The sequence below is a fragment of the Pseudorasbora parva genome, chromosome 1 (assembly GCF_024679245.1).
Source record: "Pseudorasbora parva isolate DD20220531a chromosome 1, ASM2467924v1, whole genome shotgun sequence".
NCBI classification, from domain to species: Eukaryota; Metazoa; Chordata; class Actinopteri; order Cypriniformes; family Gobionidae; genus Pseudorasbora; species Pseudorasbora parva.
This window is the reverse complement of record NC_090172.1, coordinates 69,672,619-69,697,407: the sequence shown is the minus strand read 5'-3', so window position 1 is coordinate 69,697,407 and position 24,789 is coordinate 69,672,619. Positions and strand designations below refer to the sequence as shown.

The window sequence follows — 24,789 nt, the reverse complement described above, 5'->3', positions numbered from 1 at the left end:
GGACACAAACTAACTCTACAGGCTTCAGGAGACTCCACCGACATACAGCTCTCCTGCAGAAGAGATCATCACAGTCATCAGCGGACACAAACTAACTCTACAGGCTTCAGGAGACTCCACCGACATACAGCTCTCCTGCTGAAGAGATCCTCACAGTCATCAGCGGACACAAACTAACTCTACAGGCTTCTGGACACTCCACCGACATACAGCTCTCCTGCTGAAGAGATCATCACAGTCATCAGCGGACACAAACTAACTCTACAGGCTTCTGGAGACTCCACCGACATACAGCTCTCCTGCTGAAGAGATCATCACAGTCATCAGCGGACACAAACTAACTCTACAGGCTTCTGGAGACTCCACCGACATACAGCTCTCCTGCTGAAGAGATCATCACAGTCATCAGCGGACACAAACTAACTCTACAGGCTTCTGGAGACTCCACCGACATACAGCTCTCCTGTAGAAGAGATCATCACAGTCATCAGCGGACACAAACTAACTCTACAGGCTTCTGGAGACTCCACCGACATACAGCTCTCCTGTAGAAGAGATCATCACAGTCATCAGCAGACACAAACTAACTCTACAGGCTTCAGGAGACTCCACCGACATACAGCTCTCCTGCTGAAGAGATCATCACAGTCATCAGCGGACACAAACTAACTCTACAGGCTTCTGGAGACTCCACCGACATACAGCTCTCCTGCTGAAGAGATCATCACAGTCATCAGAGGACACAAACTAACTCTACAGGCTTCAGGAGACTCCACCGACATACAGCTCTCCTGTAGAAGAGATCATCACAGTCATCAGCGGACACAAACTAACTCTACAGGCTTCCGGAGACTCCACCGACATATAGCTCTCCTGCAGAAGAGATCATCACAGTCATCAGTGGACACAAACTAACTCTACAGGCTTCTGGAGACTCCACCGACATACAGCTCTCCTGCAGAAGAGATCACCACAGTCATCAGCGGACACAAACTAACTCTACAGGCTTCTGGAGACTCCACCGACATACAGCTCTCCTGCAGAAGAGATCACCACAGTCATCAGCGGACACAAACTAACTCTACAGGCTTCTGGAGACTCCACCGACATACAGCTCTCCTGCAGAAGAGATCACCACAGTCATCAGCGGACACAAACTAACTCTACAGGCTTCAGGAGACTCCACCGACATACAGCTCTCCTGCTGAAGAGATCATCACAGTCATCAGCGGACACAAACTAACTCTACAGGCTTCAGGAGACTCCACCGACATACAGCTCTCCTGCAGAAGAGATCATCACAGTCATCAGAGGACACAAACTAACTCTACAGGCTTCAGGAGACTCCACCGACACACAGCTCTCCAGCAGAAGAGATCATCACAGTCATCAGCGGACACAAACTAACTCTACAGGCTTCTGGAGACTCCATCGACATACAGCTCTCCTGCTGAAGAGTTCATCACAGTCATCAGCGGACACAAACTAACTCTACAGGCTTCAGGAGACTCCACCGACATACAGCTCTCCTGCTGAAGAGATCATCACAGTCATCAGCGGACACAAACTAACTCTACAGGCTTCTGGAGACTCCACCGACATACAGCTCTCCTGCAGAAGAGATCATCACAGTCATCAGTGGACACAAACTAACTCTACAGGCTTCTGGAGACTCCTCCGACATACAGCTCTCCTGCTGAAGAGTTCATCACAGTCATCAGCGAACACAAACTAACTCTACAGGCTTCAGGAGACTCCACCGACATACAGCTCTCCTGCAGAAGAGATCATCACAGTCATCAGCGGACACAAACTAACTCTACAGGCTTCAGGAGACTCCACCGACATACAGCTCTCCTGCAGAAGAGATCATCACAGTCATCAGCGGACACAAACTAACTCTACAGGCTTCAGGAGACTCCACCGACATACAGCTCTCCTGCTGAAGAGATCATCACAGTCATCAGCGGACACAAACTAACTCTACAGGCTTCAGGAGACTCCACCGACATACAGCTCTCCTGTAGAAGAGATCATCACAGTCATCAGCGGACACAAACTAACTCTACAGGCTTCAGGAGACTCCTCCGACATACAGCTCTCCTGCAGAAGAGATCATCACAGTCATCAGAGGACACAAACTAACTCTACAGGCTTCAGGAGACTCCACCGACATACAGCTCTCCTGCTGAAGAGATCATCACAGTCATCAGTGGACACAAACTAACTCTACAGGCTTCTGGAGACTCCACCGACATACAGCTCTCCTGCAGAAGAGATCATCACAGTCATCAGCGGACACAAACTAACTCTACAGGCTTCTGGAGACTCCACCGACATACAGCTCTCCTGCAGAAGAGATCATCACAGTCATCAGCGGACACAAACTAACTCTACAGGCTTCAGGAGACTCCACCGACATACAGCTCCCCTGCTGAAGAAATCATCACAGTCATCAGCGGACACAAACTAACTCTACAGGCTTCTGGAGACTCCTCCGACATACAGCTCTCCTGCTGAAGAGATCATCACAGTCATCAGCGGACACAAACTAACTCTACAGGCTTCTGGAGACTCCACCGACATACAGCTCTCCTGCAGAAGAGATCATCACAGTCATCAGAGGACACAAACTAACTCTACAGGCTTCAGGTGACTCCACCGACATACAGCTCTCCTGTAGAAGAGATCATCACAGTCATCAGCGGACACAAACTAACTCTACAGGCTTCAGGAGACTCCACCGACATACAGCTCTCCTGCAGAAGAGATCATCACAGTCATCAGCGGACACAAACTAACTCTACAGGCTTCAGGAGACTCCAACGACATACAGCTCTCCTGCAGAAGAGATCATCACAGTCATGAAGACCGCAGTTCTAAGACCCTAGTTCTAAGACCGCAGTTCTAGGACCCTAGTTCTAAGACCGCAGTTCTAAGACCCTAGTTCTAAGACCAGAGTTCTAGGACCCCAGTTCTAAGACCGCAGTTCTAGGACCCTAGTTCTAAGACCGCAGTTCTAAGACCCCAGTTCTAAGACTGCAGTTCTAGGACCCTAGTTCTAAGACCGCAGTTCTAGGACCCCAGTTCTAAGACCGCAGTTCTAAGACCCCAGTTCTAAGACCGTAGTTCTAAGACCCTAGTTCTAAGACCGCAGTTCTAAGACCCTAGTTCTAAGACCGCAGTTCTAGGACCCTAGTTCTAAGACCGCAGTTCTAGGACCCCAGTTCTAAGACCGCAGTTCTAGGACCCTAGTTCTAAGACCACAGTTCTATGACCCTAGTTCTAAGACCGCAGTTCTAGGACCCTAGTTCTAAGACTGCAGTTCTAAGACCGCAGTTCTAGGACCCTAGTTCTAAGACTGCAGTTCTAGTACCCTAGTTCTAAGACCCTAGATCTAAGACCGCAGTTCTAGGACCCTAGTTCTAAGACCGCGGTTCTAAGACCCTAGATCTAAGACCACAGTTCTAGGACCCTAGTTCTAAGACTGCAGTTCTAAGACCGCAGTTCTAGGACCCTAGTTCTAAGACTGCAGTTCTAGGACCCTATTTCTAAGACCGCAGTTCTAGGACCCTAGTTCTAAGACTGCAGTTCTAGGACCCTAGTTCTAAGTCCCTAGTTCTAAGACCGCAGTTCTAGGACCCTAGTTCTAAGACTGCAGTTCTAAGACCGCAGTTCTAAGACTGCAGTTCTAGGACCCTAGTTCTAAGACCGCACTTCTAGGACCCTAGTTCTAAGACTGCAGTTCTAGGACCCTAGTTTTTTTGTGACAGCACCACCTACCCAATTGAATCACCAAAACACTAACTTAAGATGGACACCGATCAGACTGTGAGTACCTATGTTCAATCAAGTTTTATTTCATAACGTTTAAACGAAACAAAATATAAACTATGAATTAAGAATTAATTCACACAAATTAAGAATTTGTGTGCTAGTTTTATTAATTAATATGATGTTCTTGATCGTGGCGTGGCCATGATTTATTAAATCCTTTTTGATTTTTAATGACTATAATATATCTAGCCAGCACATTATTAAACTTAAAAAGATGAGAAATGCATGTTGGTGTAAGGGTGTGTACGATTACCTGTGGCTTACTGTATTAGTGGGCAAACTTGCTAAATACTCATTGTTTTACCATAGTTAAGAATAAAATATTCTTATATAACTGCGCTGACTGCCTGGTTGCACTACAATATTAGCCTGTCTATGATGCATAATGTTTGACAAGTTCGGCCATGTATACTTTGGCTACGTTCTTATAGCCTGTACTGATATATTTTTGCTGCAAAGGATTAAAAAGATTAAAATGAATCCTTTAATTTAAAAATAAAAATAAATTCTGTATGAATCTTGCACAAATGTATTTTTGTTATCCTTGTAGCTGGACTGAAAAGACTGGGCAAGATATTGCAGTGATTAATAAATGCAAATTTAGCTACTCCAAACAAATATTATTATATTCCATTCTGCATATCATGTAGATTTCATAATGTAACCGAGATGGCAATGGCTTTTGACATGCATGTTACCTTTTGCTGCTTTTAGGGATTGCCACGCCATCACTGTGGAAATGACTGCGGGATTTGCATGTTAATGATAATGTCTCAGTGTTTTTTTGTTGTTGTTTTTTGTTTTTTTGCCAAGTATATGCTAATATAGTATCCGTCAATGCCACACATCTTACAGATGGACATGGCTTTCATTAGAAAGGGGTGGTGTCTTCTTCTAATGGAGCGCTTCAAAATAGAAGGGTATTATAACAATATATGTATATTCATCTCTCTAACACTTGCTGGTTTTTATAAATTGTGCAGTTTTTTATTAAATTTATGTTATCATCCACAGTTATTTTGTGACGTGGCTCATTTATCAAAATGACCATGTTCACCAGATTAGTATAATGACTGTCAGTCGTCATCCAGCTTAGTAAGATGTATAGTAAATGTTTACTATAGTTGCCTCACACTGTATGCAGCTTCAACTGTATAGCACCATGGTCTCAATTGGTGGGTATTGCTCTTATATACTTACAAATTTGGAGTTTGGAATTAGACATGAGTAACATTAATATTCTGTTTGGCTTTCTCTCTCTAATATGTACAGCCATTCCGTCTGTGCAGCAACTGATGAAAAAAGAGTTTTTGGTGCTGTTGTTATTGCAAAAATGACATAAATATATATTCTTCAATCATTCTTGAGTCTTGTCTTGCCTCTATACAACCTTTAAAATATCTGAGTGTAATTTAGTGACTGCATCTAGCCTACTGATTCCATCTTTATTTTACCTGATAATGAACTAATTAGTTAAACTTAAGGAGGTTAATCAATATACAGTATATTGCTTTTTTTTTTTAAATTATATTTTGTGTAATATTAATTTATTAAGTATAAATATATATTAATGTGTTTAAATTTAAAATTGTGAATTAAAAAAATCACATAAAATATACTCCTGAGATTAAATATCTTGATATGTAGGCTACTAACTAAACCACCTGGGTCGTAGAACTGAGGTCCTGAAACTGCAGCACACCACTATATCATCCAGTTCTGTAGGTGGCGCTGTCACAAAAAACGAGGGTCCTAGAATTGCAGTCCTGAAACTGGGCTCCTGAAACTGCAGCCTCCGGTTGTGCAGGAATATACTACTGATCAGCGGACGCAAACTAACTCTACATATACTGTGGCTAATGCCCTCCTCTGGACCTGATTGGCTGCTCAGCGTCTCTTAGCCCCGCCCCAATCACTCACTATAGTCGTCTCTGAGACTGGAAGAGTTTGGTTGGTGTTGTTCATTAGACGCTGTTTTCTGCTGAGATTGAGACGCTCAAACCCACGCCATCATTACTGTTCGTATCACTGTGTGTCAAGAGATTCAGATATGATAATGAGCGCTTGCTTCCTGACCAATCACAGCAGAGCAGGTCTCAGAGAGGCGGGGTTTAGAGAGCTTGAGAGGACACAGAGAAAAGAGCTGAAGCTGCAGTGGAGATTAGGAGAGAATCAAAGTGTGTTTGACCTGATGCATCTAAACCTGGTTTAGGAGACGCCAAAACAACATTAGGGACCTTTAAAATTATATAATAGAGCACTTTTATATCTTCTGTCATTCTGCTTCTCCAGTAAATGTGTCTTGATTTAAGAATGTTTAGATATTTGGGCTGGAAAACTGAGCAGAAACACTGAGGATGATGTACTATCAGAGTAAATACGATCACAGTTCAGTCCTGCAGATCCAGAAAATAAAACCGTGAGCAGTTCAGTGTGTGTGTGTGTGTGTGTGTGTGTGTATGATCGGACAAACACAAACCAAACCCATCTGCGCTTCACTAAAGTCTTCAACATCAACTCATCATCACACTGATTAATTGAAAAGGGATGAACCTGATAATTAATATAATCATGTTTGATAAAAGCATAAAGACGTCTCATGGATGGCAAATATGAGTGTTAGTGTGTGTGTGTGTGTGTGTGTGTGTGTGTGTGTGTGTGTGTGTGTGTGTGTGTGTGTGTGTGTGTGTGTGTGTCGCGATACAAAGAGGATAAAACGGCTCCATCAGCGAGACGGGATTAAACTCTCCCACTGCGTCAATTCTACACAAATGACTCTCCCAGACAAAAGGCCAATTTGTTTTCGCAAAGCCTGATACGCGGCTAATTCTCTTTGCTGAGACGTAGAAAAAGGGGGACGGATTCTAAACGTAAAATGTAAATTGCGTGGCGAGTCTTAGCCTATCAGGCGCGGGATGAGTTAATTTCATGCTAATCAGCGGAGAGCAAACCGGAGGGTCAGGTCAGGCTTCAGTGACGTCAGGGTTTACAGTCGCAGACTCATGACCGTGAGGAATAACATTACCCCGAACACACAGTTACTTATTTTAGAACTTAGAATGTCCCAAAAATACTCCCTTTTTAATGTCTTACCAATGTTATAAAATGTAAAATTCCTGAAACAAGCGTATAATATGCTCGTATAATGCATGTCAATGGGGTGTAATACTATGAGAGTAAAACACACAGACATACGAATCCATATTAAACCCTGAGGCTGGTGGAGACACACTGATGTCTTAAGACACGAAACGATCGCTTTCTGCAGAAACACAACAGTATTTGTGTTATATTTGACCTCATATCAGACGAATCTCATCTAGTGTGCCATTACTTCCGGTGAGTGAGGTCGGAGTACCGCCGCGATTATAATTTCATGAACTTAAATTTACTTAGTAAATTTAAGTATTAAATGCAAAAAAAATGCTTTTCTTACCTAGTATTTTTGTCTCGTTTCTAGTCAACATATCGCAAAATTCTTACATTAAGAGACATTTACTAGAGAAGCAAAAGTAATTGTCCTGTTTTGGGAAATGTAACTCAAAATAAAGAGAGGTTTTGCTTAAAATTGTCACGGTCGGGAACACACAACGGAAATGGTGCGAGGACTCAAGTGCAGAAATGTTTGATTTATTTATAGAACAAGACACAAAACAAAACCCACGAGGGGGGAAAAACATAAACTGAAAATATAGAACTAAACCCATACCAACCCAGGGAACCGGGAGACATAACAGGACAAGGATCCGACAGACTGACAAAGACAAGGAGCTTATAAAGGGAGGAAATCAAGAGGGAACAGGTGGGAGAAATCAACCACTAATCAGAGAACGAGGAGGAGGAGCGATCAGACAATTACAGGAGCACGTGCTCAGAAGGACAAAACCCACACGTGCACACAATGGCGCTGCACTAGATGAGATTCGTCTGATATGAGATATAAAATAACACAAATACTGTTGTGTTTCTGGCAGAAAGCGCTCGTTTCGTGTCTTAAGACATCAGTGTGTCTCCACGAGCCGCAGGGTTTAATATGGATTCGTATGTCTGTGTGTTTTTTACTCTCATAGAAATACACCCCATTGACATCCATTATACGAGCAACGGCTGAGTTAAACATCTTCATTTGTGTTCTCCTGAAGAAACAAACACACCTACATCTGGGACACCCTGCAGATGAACATCACAGGCCCATTTCTGCCTGAACAATCCCTTTAAAGGCTAAATAACGCTGAACCAACGCTCTATTAACGTTACTGAAAGAACGTTTGTTCGTAACTTTGAGACTTTGTGAATCTGTGCTGATATTTATTGAGGATGGATCTTGACGGCTGAAAGATGCTCTTGTCCTGCAACGCTTCATGGTTTATTCATCTGTTTACCTGCGCTGGGAATCGACTCCCTGTCTTAAACGGCTCTGACCTCGAGATGTTTTTATCGCATCTTAAGCGGTGTAATGAGAGGCTCTGGTGTTATGAAGTATGAGGACGTTCCTCCGGTTCCCGATGAGAACGAGATCTGAACGGAAGCGTCTGTCAGACGAGTTCCGGGGGATAAGCCAACACTCCTGAAACATGCTCGTCTCTGTTCTTACAATCAAGACCAGATGAGGCGAGCGCTGGGAGTCCTGAGGAATACTCCACTTTTTTGTGCATGAAATTAAATTTAGGGCCTTGTTAAATCAGTTTTTTGTGTGTGAGTGTGTGTGTGTGTGTGTGTGTGGGCTGGTAATCCCTATGTTATGGGGACAAAATGTCCCCACAAAGATTAGAATATCCGAAATCCTTGTCCTTGTGCAGACATTTTAGGTCCCCATGAGGAAAACATCTTATAAATCATACAGGAGGAGTTTTTTTGAGAAAGTAAAAATGTAGACTGTTTCCTATGATGGGTAGGCATAGGGGCAGTGTGTGTGTGTGTGTGTGTGTTCAGTACCTTTGAGGTCCAGGTTCCTGGCGCCATTAGAGTGCTGTGTCACGGTGCGAGAGTCGATTTTCAGCGTATGCACATTATTGGTGTCTCGGGAAACCACCACGTTGTGCCATTGGTTGTCATTGAGCGGCTTCTCAGAGTTTCCCTTCATGAGAGATGGCCCGTTCCCGAGGTCAAACACGTAGTGGATGAACCTGAACACACACAAACACACACATCCAATATCAAACATGCTGGGATTCAGCTCATCTCTGGCTCTATCACAGCGCCAGCTGCCGACAATTCATTTTTATTTTATGTGTGTAAACAGACTAAATAAAGCATGCATTGACATTTACAACACTTAGATCGTTTTATAGTTGAAGTACACTGCAAAATATGCTCTTCTCACTCAGTAATTGTATCTTGTTTCTAGTCTAAATATCTAAAAATTATTATTATTAAATATATATTAATAAAAAATATAGATGCATTTAATAGATTACTTAAATCACTGATGTTTTTCCTTGTTTTCTTAAAAATAAAATATAAATGAAGAGAGTTTTTGCTTAAAACGATCTCAATGATCTGCCAATGGGGTGAGAATAATCTTATTTCCGATTGGGACGGAAACAAGAAACAAGATTTCAATCAGAATAAGATTATTCTCACCCCATTAGCAGATCATTTTGCCTGTTTTAAGCAAAAACAAGCAAACAAATCTTATGTCTATTTACTTATCTAGTAAATAAATCGTTAGATATTTGGACTGGAAACAAGGAAAAATATTAACCAAGAAGAGCATATTTTGCAGTGCAAACTGGACAATGAAGCTGAACTTTAACTAAACATTTACAGTCGATGAAGTCTTGGTTAGACTATTTCCTTTCACAGTCACTCTCTAATGAATGAACCTCGGTTCTGTTCTAATAGCGTAGTAAATATGGTGTTTTCACTGCTTTTCACTCCAAATATTGATTATAAAACACCACATTTATTCTGTTCATCACCCATTAAAGCTGTGAAAAATGAGCCTCGTTCTTTTGACTGGTCATAAGTGGTTCTGTTGGCAGCGTGAACAATTACGGCAGTAAACCACATCAAAGCCAACACAACTGCTGAAGACTTTCCAACAAAGACGATGAACAACATCACCCACACCACATATCTGGTTGCTTGGAAACACCGATATTCAGAACAATGAGCTTTGTGGAATCTAAACAATGTTTGTGTGTAAAATGATTCTGTTATAACTCGCCATCGTGACATCAAAACTTCCTGGACTAGAATTATTCCCATGTGGGGTGAGAAAAACAATCTGCTGGGAAAACGTTCACACACACTTCATATGTGCTTCAGTTTATAATCTCCACATATACAGACATTCACTACATTCACCTGTTTAAAAAAATACAATTAAAATAAATAAATAAAATAAAAATAAAAACTTGCTGTAGACAGAACGATCCCTTTAATATCTTAACTGTTTCTCAAGTAAAATAAATAGATGCAAGTGGAGGCTTTTGCTGTTTCTCGGACGATTCTCCTGAGAATGTATCTAGGCTTTCAGAATATCTCAATATCAAAAGTCAGAGATCTCAATATGCACATTTCACCATGTTTATTATTATTTCTCTGAAATCTTACTGTGTCTGTATCTGAAGAAAGTTACACGTATCATTTTTGGTATTGCAAAACGAATGGGAAAAGGACACTGTGTCCCAGTGATTTTTACTCGATACTCGGACTCAGACTTGTCATGTACTCGTGTGCATTTGGACTCGGAATTGACTCGGACTCGACCCTTTCTCAACTCGGACTCAACTCGGACTCGACCCTTTCTCAACTCGGACTCAACTCGGACTCGACCCTTTCTCAACTCGGACTCAACTCGGACTCGACCCTTTCTCAACTCGGACTCGACCCTCTCTGAACTCGGACTCGACCCTCTCTGAACTCGGACTCGACCCTCTCTGAACTCGGACTCGAGTCGACCCTCTCTGAACTTGGACTCAACTCGGACTCGACCCTCTCTGAACTCGGACTCGACCCTCTCTGAACTCGGACTCAACTCGGACTCGACCCTCTCTGAACTCGGACTCGACCCTCTCTGAACTCGGACTCAACTCGGACTCGACCCTCTCTGAACTCGGACTCGACCCTCTCTGAACTCGGACTCAACTCGGACTCGACCCTCTCTGAACTCGGACTCAACTCGGACTCGACCCTCTCTGAACTCGGACTCAACTCGGACTCGACCCTCTCTGAACTCGGACTCAACTCGGACTGAACTCGGACTCGACCCTCTCTGAACTCGGACTCAACTCGGACTCGACCCTCTCTGAACTCGGACTCGACCCTCTCTGAACTCGGACTCAACTCGGACTCAACCCTCTCTGAACTCGGACTGAACTCGGACTCAACCCTCTCTGAACTCGGACTCAACTCGGACTGAACTCGGACTCGACCCTCTCTGAACTCGGACTCAACCCTCTCTGAACTCGGACTCAACTCGGACTCGACCCTCTCTGAACACGGACTCAACTCGGACTCGACCCTCTCTGAACTCGGACTCGACCCTCTCTGAACTCGGACTCAACTCGGACTCGACCCTCTCTGAACTCGGACTCGACCCTCTCTGAACTCGGACTCAACTCAGACCCTCTCTGAACTCGGACTCGACCCTCTCTGAACTCGGACTGAACGCAGACTCGACCCTCTCTGAACTCGGACTCAACTCGGACTGAACTCGGACTCAACCCTCTCTGAACTCGGACTGAACTCGGACTTGACCCTCTCTGAACTCAGACTCAACTCGGACTCGACACTTTCTGAACTCGGACTTGACCTTCTCTGAACTCGGACTTGACCCTTTCCGAACTCGGACTCAACTCGGACTCAACTCGGACTTGACCCTTTCTGAACTCGGACTCGACTTTCTCTGAACTCGGACTCAACTCGGACTTGACCCTCTCTGAACTCGGACTCAACTCGGACTTGACCATCTCTGAACTCGGACTCAACTCGGACTTGACCCTTTCTGAACTCGGACTCGACCTTCTCTGAACTCGGACTCAACTCGGACTTGACCCTCTCTGAACCCGGACTCAACTCGGACTTGACCCTCTCTGAACTCGGACTCAACTCGGACTTGACCCTCTCTGAACTCAGACTCAACTCGGACTTGACCCTCTCTGAACTCGGACTCAACTCGGACTCAACCCTCTCTGAACTCGGACTCAACTCGGACTTGACCCTTTCTGAACTCGGACTCGACTTTCTCTGAACTCGGACTCAACTCGGACTTGACCCTCTCTGAACTCGGACTCAACTCGGACTTGACCCTCTCTGAACTCAGACTCAACTCGGACTTGACCCTTTCTGAACTCGGACTCGACCTTCTCTGAACTCGGACTCAACTTGGACTTGACCCTCTCTGAACTCGAACTCAACTCGGACTTGACCCTCTCTGAACTCAGACTCAACTCGGACTTGACCCTTTCTGAACTCGGACTCGACCTTCTCTGAACTCGGACTCAACTTGGACTTGACCCTCTCTGAACTCGAACTCAACTCGGACTTGACCCTCTCTGAACTCGGACTCAACTCGGACTTGACCCTCTCTGAACTCGGACTCAACTCGGACTCAAGTCGGACTCAACCCTCTCTGAACTCAGACTTTGATTTGGATTTGTGTGAGTTTAATTCGTGTAGAGGCAGAGCATTCATCTATGAGCCCGGCTAGGCAATGGTACTGAACTGCAGGTTATGCATGTAACCCTGGTTCCCTGAGAAGGGGAATGAGACACTGCATCCCTTTGCCATGCGTCAGGTATTCCTGAGCACATCTCCTTCAGACAAAGAAGTGAATGAGGTGTTCTACAGGTGCCTCTTTTATACTCACAATTAGAGTCCTGCAGTGGGTCGGGTACCCGCATTAAAATGGCTAAAACGGGTGGATTGTGATATTTCTAAAATTTGCGGGGGGGGGGGGGGGGGGGGGGGGGATGCGGGCGGTTAATTAACTCCTTGAGGGCGAGTAGTAGCGTAGATGAAAAATACGTGCAGTATTTGTATGTCTAAATTACCATTACACATACACAACAACGATATGACATTTGACCCATCAGGTCACCACCACTGAGACTTTTGTTGATGCTTCTCGTAGCCTAGTTGCAGTAAGCATTGCAGGAGAAGCCGTCCAACGCCATGTCCATTGTCGTGTTTTCACACGTGCGTCAGATGCCGGTCATGCCAGAGGAGTTCCCTAAATTTTCCTCTACGGGACACAGTGTCCCATTCCCTTTCTCAGGGAACCATGGTTATCAAACAGCTTTCCTGAAGCCTGAACATTAACCTGCAAATTCTTAGAAACACACCACCTCTGAAATGAGACCTAACAGAGAGTTTGCGTTACTTACCCCTTCACCAGCTCCACCACAATGAAGTCGCTGCCGTCACCGCTGTTGAAGAGCAGCAGGCCGTCCGTAGATGTGGTTTTGAACTGGAAGAACAGGTGCATGGACGCGTAGGCCTGTAGCGTGGCTAGCGCCAGGTAGCTTCCTTTATTCCGGAAGGTTACGGGGTCGGCGATGATGTGCCGCATGCCGAAGCGGGCGTTCAGCTCACAGTATGAGATATCGCCGTTCTTGCACTGGTCCAGATACGGCACACTGTTGACCATCAGGCCCTGCAGGTGTCCAATGAAGTTTGACGGCACGACGGAGATGAATCTGCGCTCCGTCATGATCCCCGTCTCGATGTTGTGGAACTCCAGGCGAGTGTGGTCACCTGTCATCTGACCTGTGGCCCAACGAGTCACAAGACACACACCGAATCATTTTTTTAAATGCATTTTTCAAAGCAAGAGTACAACTTTACTGAAAAAAAAGTTGTTTCTTACTTAGTATTTTTGTCTTGTTTCTAGTCCAAACATCTAAAAATTCTTAAAACAAGAAGTATTTACTAGACAAGCAAAAGTAATTGTCTTGTTTTGGGAAAAAATAACTCAAATGAAGAGAGTTTTTGCTTAAAATAAGATAAATAATCTGCCAATGGGGTGAGAAAAATAATCTTAATTAGTTATTTTTTCCCCCAAAACAACAATAATACTTGTCTAGTAAATCTTTCCTAATGTAAGAATTTTTAAATATTTAGAGTAGTAAGAAATGCATTTTTTAAACTGATATATCACCATACTTATCAAGTTGATTCATTCAGCAGCAATATTTAAGACAACTGTTTTGCATTGCAAGTTTTCTAGAAGTTTTTGTTTAAATATACAAATTAGGCATTATCTTATCACCAATTTGCATGCATTTCTAGAACATAATTCTGAACACTGTATACAAATTCTTGTTTGATTTTGTTGGCATATTAGGCCCCGTCTACACAAAGCCAGAGCTTTCCCAATCCGATCAATTTTTTTTCCTCGTATCAATAAATATATGTAGTTTGCATGCCAGGCCAGTGTGTGGCGCCGTAATTCTGCCACAGAAACACACTAAAAATGGAGAAGAAGAGTTGTGGCTAGAAGGGGTATAGCAGTGGTCGGAGGTGAGGCAAAATCTCACAATAAAATAAATATAAATACATTTGCTACTTAACAGATGTGTTTTATTAATGCCTACAATAATGCAGATACGGTCATTAAATGAGGCGATATTGATGTGCTCATGCCCAGTGCCCGTAGTTGTATCCCTTAACTCTTTCACCATGCTAGACGTAGTGCGATGACATCACCGTTTCAGAACATATACGGATTGGCTGTTCACACGAAAACGGAAGATGATCGTTTTCAGATTTATCCACTTTGGGACCCGTTTCAGAAAATACCGGATTCATGCTTCCCAAACGCCGGATCCGTGTGGACGAAACGCTGATATGGTACAAAATGTATACGTATACAGCTAAATGCGTCTCTGTGTGGACGGGGCCTTAGCCAAACTATTCCATCAGTAAAAGCAGTCCCTCAGTAAAAAACGTCAGATTATAGATATGAATAAAACTGTAAATTTGGGTGTGTATAAATGTTACTGAAGTAAGGGAAAAAACTTTTTGATTGAAAAAAAAGCAAAAAGTTATAATTAAATTCTACAAATGGAGATAGATAAGGTGTTATAAAAGAAACACTTAAATTTGTATTTTAAATAAAATAAGACATGTTACAGAAGCAAAATTGACCAAAATCTCAAAACTGACCAGATTGACACCTGTAGTGTTTTCTTTAAAAGATAGTAGACAGTACAGACAATATAAATCTTTATGCATAATTCAGATATTAGTAAGATAGTATTTAGTATATAAGGGCTCTGTAAATAGTAAAAAATATATATTATTATTATTTTTTTTTTGCCAATCAGAAGAGAAGCTCATCAGAAACGCTCTCTGTATTGAGATACACCACCTCAGTGCTTGGTCTGAGAGTGAAGCTTCATGAAGGATGGAGCTCTTACCTTCCACAGTCACGTTGTCCACGGACAGGTGAAGGTTTCTCCCGCGCCGGATCACTTTGACCGAATGCCACTCATTATCGTTGAGTTTCTGACCGGCCGTCAGGATCTCTGGACCTTTACCTACAGCAGAAGAGTGCGTCAGATATACACACTCACACACACACGCACGCACACACTGTGAGGAGATATCTGCACACACACACACACACACACGCACATCTGTTACTATGCATAAACACTGGCAGACAGAAGAGGAACATTCACACATCTTCATTTCACCTGGATGTGCTTTAGTTTCTAATCTCGTTCCCTAGATTCACCTGGTTATGCATTTAAAGCTCTTGCGTGTGTTAACGGGGATCCACTGTGCCTCTTTTTAAAAGATATAATACACGTCTCAGGTGTCCCTGAATGTGTCTGAGGCATTTCAGCTCAAAATACCCCACAGCTCATGTATATACCATGTTGTAAATGCCCATTTTTGAGTGGAAGGAAAAACATGCTGTTTTTGTGCATGTATCTTTAAATGCAAATAAGCTGCTAATCCCTGCCCACTTCCAAGAAGAGGGTGGAGCCTGTACAGCTCGTGCCTCAGATGCTCTGCCAAGCACTAAACATCTGTTTGGTTTTGATGATCATCTCTATTGCGCTCACGCTCATGTGGCATTGCAGTTCTGTATCTGCATCTGTATCAGTCTAAACTTCTGATATTTGGTTGTCTTTCTTTGGGAGCTTCCTGTGGGTATTAAAGTTCTCTTTCATGTCTTAATGTGCTTAAACTGTCACACACTCACAGCGTAACAGTCTGTTATGTCTGTGAACGTAAAGAAATCAAATGTGTGTATTAGATATGTGTATTAAATTGACAGCAGTGTAATATACAGTACCTGCCGCTATATATGCTTTTAATATCAATCAAACTAAAATTCGAATAACTTTAGTAGCTTTCATAAAAATATGTTTCTGACTTGAATGCTCTGGCAAGGAGGCGGGCCTATACTAATAGGGCGGAGTCTGTCAGCAGTCATGGGAGGGCCTATACTAATAGGGCGGAGTCTGTCAGCAGTCCTGGGCGGGCCTATACTAATAGGGCGGAGTCTGTCAGCAGTCGTGGGTGGGCCTATACTAATAGGGCGGAGTCTGTCAGCAGTCGTGGGCGGGCCTATACTAATAGGGCGGAGTCTGTCAGCAGTCGTGGGTGGACCTATACTAATAGGGCGGAGTCTGTCAGCAGTCGTGGGTGGACCTATACTAATAGGGCGGAGTCTGTCAGCAGTCGTGGGCGGGCCTATACTAATAGGGCGGAGTCTGTCAGCAGTCGTGGGTGGGCCTATACTAATAGGGCGGAGTCTGTCAGCAGTCCTGGGCGGGCCTATACTAATAGGGCGGAGTCTGTCAGCAGTCGTGGGTGGGCCTATACTAATAGGGCGGAGTCTGTCAGCAGTCGTGGGCGGGCCTATACTAATAGGGCGGAGTCTGTCAGCAGTCGTGGGCGGGCCTATACTAATAGGGCGGAGTCTGTCAGCAGTCCTGGGTGGGCCTATACTAATAGGAAGGAGTTTGTCAGCAGTCCTGGGTGGGCCTATTCTAATAGGGCGGAGTCTGTCAGCAGTCCTGGGTGGGCCTATACTAATAGGGCGGAGGCTGTCAGCAGTCCTGGGGGGGCCTATACTAATAGGGAGGAGTCTGTCAGCAGTCCTGGGGGGGCCTATACTAATAGGGAGGAGTCTGTCAGCAGTCCTGGGTGGGCCTATACTAATAGGGAGGAGTCTGTCAGCAGTCCTGGGGGGGCCTATACTAATAGGGCGGAGGCTGTCAGCAGTCCTGGGGGGGCCTATACTAATAGGGAGGAGTCTGTCAGCAGTCGTGGGCGGGCCTATACTAATAGGGTGGAGTTTCTCAGCAGTCCTGGGCGGGTCTATGATAATAGGGTGCAGTCTGTCAGCAGTCCTGGGTGTGGCCACTTTGAGTGACAGGTGGATAGCTGTTTATCTGCTGTCTGTTAGTCATCACATCACCTTATTTTGTAATTAAGGTGACTCATGGTCATTAGTTAGACTCTTGCAATGGTTAAAGCTTTAGAAAGCTGTTATATGAAGTTAAACATGTTCTGTATTGTGAGGAATGTGAATGTGAACTGAAGGCAGAATAAAGCAGAATCAGTATAATGACTGTAGCAGCCGGCTGAAGAAACTCAAGGCCGTTGTGAGAATCTCAGGGTTTATCGTGACCTGAAGAGAGCTGCTGCATATTTATGACTCGCTTTTATGCCGTTTCCATTATTTATGATAAGAACTTAATAGAACCTTGAAGAGACGCCAGACAAAGACTCTGTTGTCCTTCTCTCTGAGGCCTAAAGGGTTAGTTCACCCAAAAATGAAATTGATGTCATGACTCAGTGCCATGAGTGCCAACGGTTATTAATCAGTGAATCGATCAATGATTCAGATCGCGTGTCAAACTGCTGAAATCACGTGACATTGGCGAATCATTGATCGATTCGCTGATTCATAACCGTTTGAATCTTTTATTTGAGGATTGAACACAAACCCAGAAGAGAAGCCAATGCTGAATAAAGGCGTAGTTTTTGTTATTTTTGGACCCAAATGTATTTTGGATGCTTCAAGAGACTCTAATTAACCCACTGATGTCTCATATGGACTACTGTGATGATGTTTTTATTCCCTTTCTGGACATGGACAGTATAGTGTGCATACACTTGCATACGCTCTCGGACTAAATATAAAATATCTTAAACTGTGTGTGAAGATGAGCGGAGGTCTTACGGGTGTGGAGCGACATTAGGGAGAGGAGTTAATGACAGACATTTCATCTTTGGCTGAACTAACCCTTTGAGTTCAAGATTTAATCTGTTTGGGTGTGAGCAGATACCCTTGTAGAAAGAGACGAGAGGTCTGCTGAAACTTGCTGTCATCTCAAATCTACTGCAGTCCTTCCTGACAGGGCATTCTGGGTAATTGGCTGCGGCTAAATCGCAACGGCGCCCGAGGTTACGAGCAGATCAGAGTCGGAGTGAACAGGAAACTAACGGGAGAGCCGACGACAGCACACGCCACATCACTGTGACAGAATCCCGCGAATCACGGCTAACTCAAAGCACTCATGGAGCGCCAACGTCTTCAGAGGGTTCATGAATCGCTGCATGCTCTTCTGAAACCAACAGCGTCATGAAAATCTCAGCGTCGGCTGAAATACTGTGTGCTTACATGTACATTACAACTGAGAAACCCGGGGAAGAATACTACTGGAACAACATCTGAGTATCTGGACAAGATACAATTCATTGAACATATTGTCATGTTGATTTTATTGTGAAACTGAGATGAATGTAGATAAAAGTCTCATTCTGAAAACGTTCAGACTGCCAGTCCAATTCTGATTTTAGAGCATATCCGATTGAAATCCAATCAGATTTAGAAGTCTGAATGGCCTAAAATCACATGAAATACGAGATTCATTACACTATATTGCCATAAGTGTTGTGCCGCCTCTTCACACACATGAGCTTCCCATTGTTAACCCGTGGGGTTTAATCTGGAGTCGGCCCACCCTCTCTAACAGCTCCAGCTCTTCTGGGAAGGCTTTCCTCAAGGTTTAGGAGTGTGTTTATGGGGATTTTTGCCCATTCTTCTAGAAGCTCATTTGTGAGGTCAGGCACTGATGTTGGACGAGAAGGCCTGGCTCTCAGTCTCCGCTCTAATTCATCCCAAAGCTGTTCTATCGGGTTGAGCTCAGGACTCTGTGCAGGCCAGTCCAGTTCCTCCACACCAAACTCCTCATCCATGTCTTTATGGACCGACGCTTTGTGCACTGGAGCGCAGTCATGCTGGGACAGGAAGGGGCCGTCCACAAACTGATCCCACAAAGTCAGGAGCGTGAAATTGTCCAAAATGTCTTGGTGAAGCATTAAGAGTTCCTTTCACTGGAACTAAGGGGCCAACCCAAAAATAACCCCACCCCACAATCCCCCCTCCAGCACAATGCAGTCAGGTGAGTCCCGTTCTCCTGGCGCCCGCCAAACCCAGACTCGTCCATGGGATTGTCCGACTGAAGCGTGATTGGTCGCTCAGAGAACACGTCTCACTGCTCTAGAGTCCAGTGGCGGCTGCTTTACTCCACTGCATCCCACGCTTTGCATTGCTCTTGGTGATGTAAGGCTTGGATGAGCTGCTCGGCCATGGAAACCCATTCCATGAAGCTCTCTCCGCTGTTCTTGAGCTCATCTGAAGGCCACAGAAGTCTGGAGGTCTGGAGCTGTTGACTCTGCAGAAAGTTGGAGACTTCTGCGCACTGTGACCCTCAGCATGCGCTGACCCCGCTCTGGGATTTAACACTTCGTGGCTGAGTTGCTGTTGTTCCCAATCGCTTCCACTTTGTTCTAATCCCACTAACAGTTGAGCGTGGAATATTTAGTAGTGAGGAAATGTCAGGAATGGACTTATTGCACAGGTGTCAGCCTATCACGGCCCCACGCTTGAGTTCACTGAGCTCCTGAGAGCGACCCATTCTTTCACTAATGTGTGTAGAAGCGTCTGCAGGCCGAGAGCTGGAGTTATACACGGATTGAACACCTGAACTCAGGGATCTGGAGGAGCGGCCCAATACTTCTGGCAGTATGGGGTATACAGTTTAAAATCCGCTCTGGTTGGATTTTATGTGACTTTCTCACGCTGTGTAAAGTGTAAATGTCAGACGCTGTTATAGGAAACTTCAGAAAGAAGGTTGAGCTGCTGTAAAGTGCTGGTCGAGCAGAACATGACAATATAACGGAGACATGTGGAACCGTCACAAAATGTGTCGTCCAGCGCTGCTTTACACACTTTACATGTTAAAGAAGACCGCATCTGTGCTGAAAACGCCGCACTGTTGCAGGTGTTGGCGTTGGACAGGGGCGCGGGACTGGGGGGATAAAGGGTACTGAGTAACCAGATACATGGTACGGGGGCCCAGTAAGATGGTTTGTACCCAGGACCCAAAATTTGGTGCTACGCCACTGGCGTTGGATTATGACTAGCAACATAGTCTTAATGTGTGTGTGTGTGTGTGTGTGTGTGTGTGTGTGTGTGTGTGTGTGTGTGTGTGTGTGTGTGTGTGTGTGTGTGTGTGTGTCAGAGAATGAACCGAACGAATGGCAGAGATGACAGATGATGAGTCTCACACACACTCAGATATCTCCTCCAACACACAACACACTTACCTGCAACATCACAACACAGCATGAAATTACAGTTTAACACCTCAGTGTGTGTGTGTGTGTGTGTGTGTGTGTGTATATATATATATATATATATATATATATATATAGAGAGAGAGAGAGAGAGAGAGAGAGAGAGAGTCTGTGTAGTATGTGTGCGTGTATATATCGTGTGTGTGTGTGTGTGTGTGTGTGTGTGTGTGTATAGTGTGTTTGTAGTGTGTGTGTCTGTGTATGTGAGTGTGAGTGTTGTGTGTGTGTGTGTGTGTGTGTATGAGTGAGTGTGTGTGTGTTGTAGGCATAATAAATGAGTTGAACCACTTACTGAGGTTACAGTCTATCCTGATACAGTCTGGTGGGAGAGAGAGTGAGATGGTGAGATCAAATTAAAGAGGAGACAGAGAGAGACAGAAAACATTTCACATCCTTCAAAGTTCATTCTGCAGACGTCTGAGCATCAGAGGCACCATCCGGGGACACACTCGGAGCCAGAGAAGCCCTTCGCCAGCCAGCCCATGAGCCGCTTATACTCATAATCATAATAATAACTGTGATATTATAGGTGATATCAAGTCTAATCGCAATCCTTTACCCTCATGTTCTGATCATTTCCAGAGGAGCGGGATCTCACTGCTAAACATGCTCTTCTTACTCAGTATTTTTGTCTTGTTTCGTCCAAACTCTTAAAACAAGAAGTATTTACTAGTCAAGCAAAAGTAATTGTCTTGTTTTGGGGAAAATAACTCAAAATGAAGAGAGTTTTTGCTTAAAATAAGATCAATAATCTGCCAATGGGGTGAGAAAAATAATCTTAATTCAAACAGAAAACAAGATTATTATTCTCACCCCATTGGCAGATTATTTATCTTATTTTAAGCAAAAACTCTCTTCATTTTGAGTTATTTTCCCCAAAACAAGACAGTAATTTATACTTGTCTAGTAAATGTCTCTTAATGTAAGAGTTTTTTTGGCTAGAAACAGGACAAAGTAAGAAGAGCCTTTGTCTCCGTCAGCTGTGAGCGCAGGGAAGGGCTTCACTGCACACCTCAGCCATCTCAGCACACCCTAGAGCAGCTCACTGTGTCCTGGTCTGTGTCTCCACCTGCTGGACGGAGGCTGAGGTGCGTCTCAGTGTGTCAACCGCCACAGAGTAGTGAAGGCCAACAGCCAGAGACCGGCCCTCGGCGCACTGACTCCAGCTTTGGGGATCTCCTACACATGTTTGAATGGGTTTTGTTTCAGAGTCCTCTTTAGAGTCTGGCTCTCGGCCCTCGGCGTACTGAAGCGTGCTCTCTCTTCAGGAGCATTACCCCTCACCCATCCGGACTCGAGCAGCAGTTCATCAACGCTTCGGAAGACAAACTCAACCAAACACACATAATCTGGCCTGGAAAACTACTAAAAATGCTCTTCTTACTCAGTATTTTTGTCTTGTTTCTCGTCCAAACATCTAAACATTCTTAAAACAAGAAGTATTGTTTTTACTTTTGTTTTGGGGAGAATAACTCCAAATGAAGAGAGTTTCTGCTTAAAATAAGATAAATAATCTTGTTTTCTGTTTGAATTTTTCTCACCCCATTGGCAGATTATTTATCTTATTTTAAGCAAAAACTCTCTTCATTTTGAGGTATTTTCCCCAAAACAAGACAATCATTTGTACCTGTCTAGTAAATGTTTCTTAATGTAAGAAATTTAATATATTTAGGCTAGAAAACAAGTAAAAAAAATTAGTAAGAAAATTATTTTTTTGCAGTGAAGCCAAGTTTGGAGATGATATCACAAAAGATAAAATAAATAATGCTTTTCTTATGTAATATTTTGTCTTGTTTCTTCTAATAATGTCCTAATAAGTGAAATTCCTCAAGATGTTCTCTCAAATTTTCTGTAAAATCAAATCAAGTGAGTTTTTCACCGGCATATCATTTTAAGCAAAAACTCATTAGCATTTGATCTTTCAGAAAATAAGACACAATATCTCTATATAATTTCACTTATTAGGACAGTTTTAGATATTTGGACTGAAAACAAGACAGAAGCACCGAGTGAGGAAAGCATTTTGAGCAACGGCTCAGTTTTTGAGATTTCATCTCCTTAATTTGGACACGATTTGTCTCTGATCTTAAAGCAGGTTTAGAGGCCGATTATTAGTGTGTGAACGGCTCTAGAGTGTCCTTTCTAGGGGTGTAACGATACACTCGTGTCACGGTGCGATATATATATATCACGATACGATATGCATCCCGATATTTTAAGTCAACATAAAGAGTTTTTTTTTACTGTATTATTATTATTATTATTATTATTATTATTATTATTATTATTATTATTATTATTATTATTATTATTAGGACCCACAAATATTCCTCCATTACATCATTATACATTATATTCATCTTTAAATATAGTCGTTTAATGTAATAATGTCACTGAAGCGTTCACATGTTCATTTTTCCCCTCAGGCAGCATCTCTCCCGTTATTAATGCGCTATACATATTCAAGAATAAACCATCTAACGTGCTGAACGATCACACTACTAAAGCTACATGTGTTCTGGTGATTTAAATACTGTTTGCGCTTTGACTCTGAGGAGTGTGTGTGTGTGTGTGTGTGTGTGCTTCAGATGATCAATGCCATCCGTCACCGCTCTAATCGCAGGGAAGCTCATCAAAATGGCCGCTCGTCTCAAACTGTAAACGTTCAGCTCGTCTTTACCTTTAGTTCTGCCTTTACTCTCTCTCGTGTTGTTTCTCAATCCTCTGAGTGTTCGTGTTTACTACAGTATGAGGAAATCTGCTCATCATAAGCCGTCGCTCGAGGCTCTTCAGAAGACGTGGACTCGGATTACACACTCCATTAGTTATTTTTACGATGCCTTTATGATATTAATTTTAGATCTTTTAGGTTTAAGAGGAACAATGGACTTTAAATGGAGGGACAGAAATCCCCCAGGTTTCATAAAGAATATCTTCCTTTGAGTTTGGAAGTTAAACGAGTCAAACTCATGATGACAGAGATTATATTTGTGGTGCGTTTGTGTCTGGGTGAATTAAACCTTAATAGACCGACTACAGCAAGCTGAGCCTTGGATATAAACGACTCGATCGCGAATGATATCGTTTCCATCAGCGATACATATGGTTACTCGCGATATATCACCGAACGATGGCGTCACACCCATAGTCGTTTCCCTCAGGACTGAAATCGATTCATCTGTGAAAGTTAAAGAGGAGAGCCGGTCTCTCTGGCTGTTGGCCACTGGGTCGCAGACAGACACGCAGTGAAGGGACGGAAGGGGAGAGAGAGAGAGAGAGAGAGAGAGAGAGAGAGAGAGAGAGAGAGAGAGAGAGAGAGAGAGAGAGAGAGAGAGAGAGAGAGAGAGAGAGAGAGAGAGAGATGATCGAGTTTCTTTTTCACCGTGTGCTTTCCCAGGATGCACCACTGCGAGAATCAAAGCCATCCACCACACCTTTAGAGGTCATCTGCTCATAATTTTAGAACAAATCTGATTTAATCTACACAATTTTACACAATATATATGAGATTTTACTGGAAAAGCAAGTGAAAAACACAGACGACCGCCTACACTGGAAAACATGCTCTTCTTACTCAGTAATTTTGTCTTGTTTCCAAATATCTAAAAAATCTTAAATCAAGATGACCTTATGATGCTGTTCACTTTATTTAAGCAGTTCATCTCGATTTAACAGCGTTATATCAGGTTTCTGGTTCAGATGTGATCGCTTCATGTTATATTGACTTAAAGCCGTTACTCTTTGACATAACTTGACGTTTGTATTTTCAGATAACATGTTTTAATCAGGTAACCCAATCAAACAGGACCGTCACTTCCCATCATGCTTTGCAAAGGGGCCGAATTCAGAGAGTAATGATTAAATAAAGTGATATTTTATGTATTTTTAACAAGATGAGAAAATGTAGATTTTTTAATGTTTAATGTTTTGTTCTGTTGGTGTTTAAAAGTGTGTGTTCTAGAGGTTATCGTTGTGGTGAAGTGTAGCGGATCTGCTAATAACAATTAAAGCTGCTTTAATAATAAAAAAACATTGAGCTAGCCATGGATGTTACAAAAAAAATGACGTTTACCGAAATAAACAATGTTAATTAAATTCAACATAACCCAATTATGTGGAAACTGTTGACATAAAAAAAAATCAAGGAAATCCAACGTATCATTTTTTTGAGTGTATATAAGTAAAACGACATAAGATAATTATTTCTTGTTTTCTTAAAAATAATATCAAAATATAATCTTAAAAAAATAAATAATCTTTTTTTCTCCCAGATAACAAGCAAAAATCTAGTAAATGACTCTTGATAGATATTTGGACTGCAGCAGCTGGAGAATAAAG

General features: G+C 43.2%; 1 protein-coding gene across 8 annotated transcripts in view; it reads right to left on the bottom strand.

The window, feature by feature from the left end:
- nrxn2b (neurexin 2b) overlaps nucleotides 1-24,789 on the bottom strand; it is a 474,027-nt gene that overhangs the window by 149,822 nt on the left and 299,416 nt on the right. For 6 of the 8 annotated variants that reach the window (XM_067447624.1, XM_067447625.1, XM_067447619.1 and 3 more), the window contains 4 exons: nucleotides 20,744-20,770; nucleotides 15,204-15,323; nucleotides 13,170-13,551; nucleotides 8,773-8,963 (listed from right to left, as the gene is read on the bottom strand). In XM_067447624.1, the coding sequence (XP_067303725.1) occupies nucleotides 8,773-8,963; nucleotides 13,170-13,551; nucleotides 15,204-15,323; nucleotides 20,744-20,770 (720 nt within the window). The remainder of the gene's footprint in view (nucleotides 1-8,772; nucleotides 8,964-13,169; nucleotides 13,552-15,203; nucleotides 15,324-20,743; nucleotides 20,771-24,789) is intronic. The other 2 variants (XM_067447626.1, XM_067447621.1) reach the window with 1 other exon arrangement.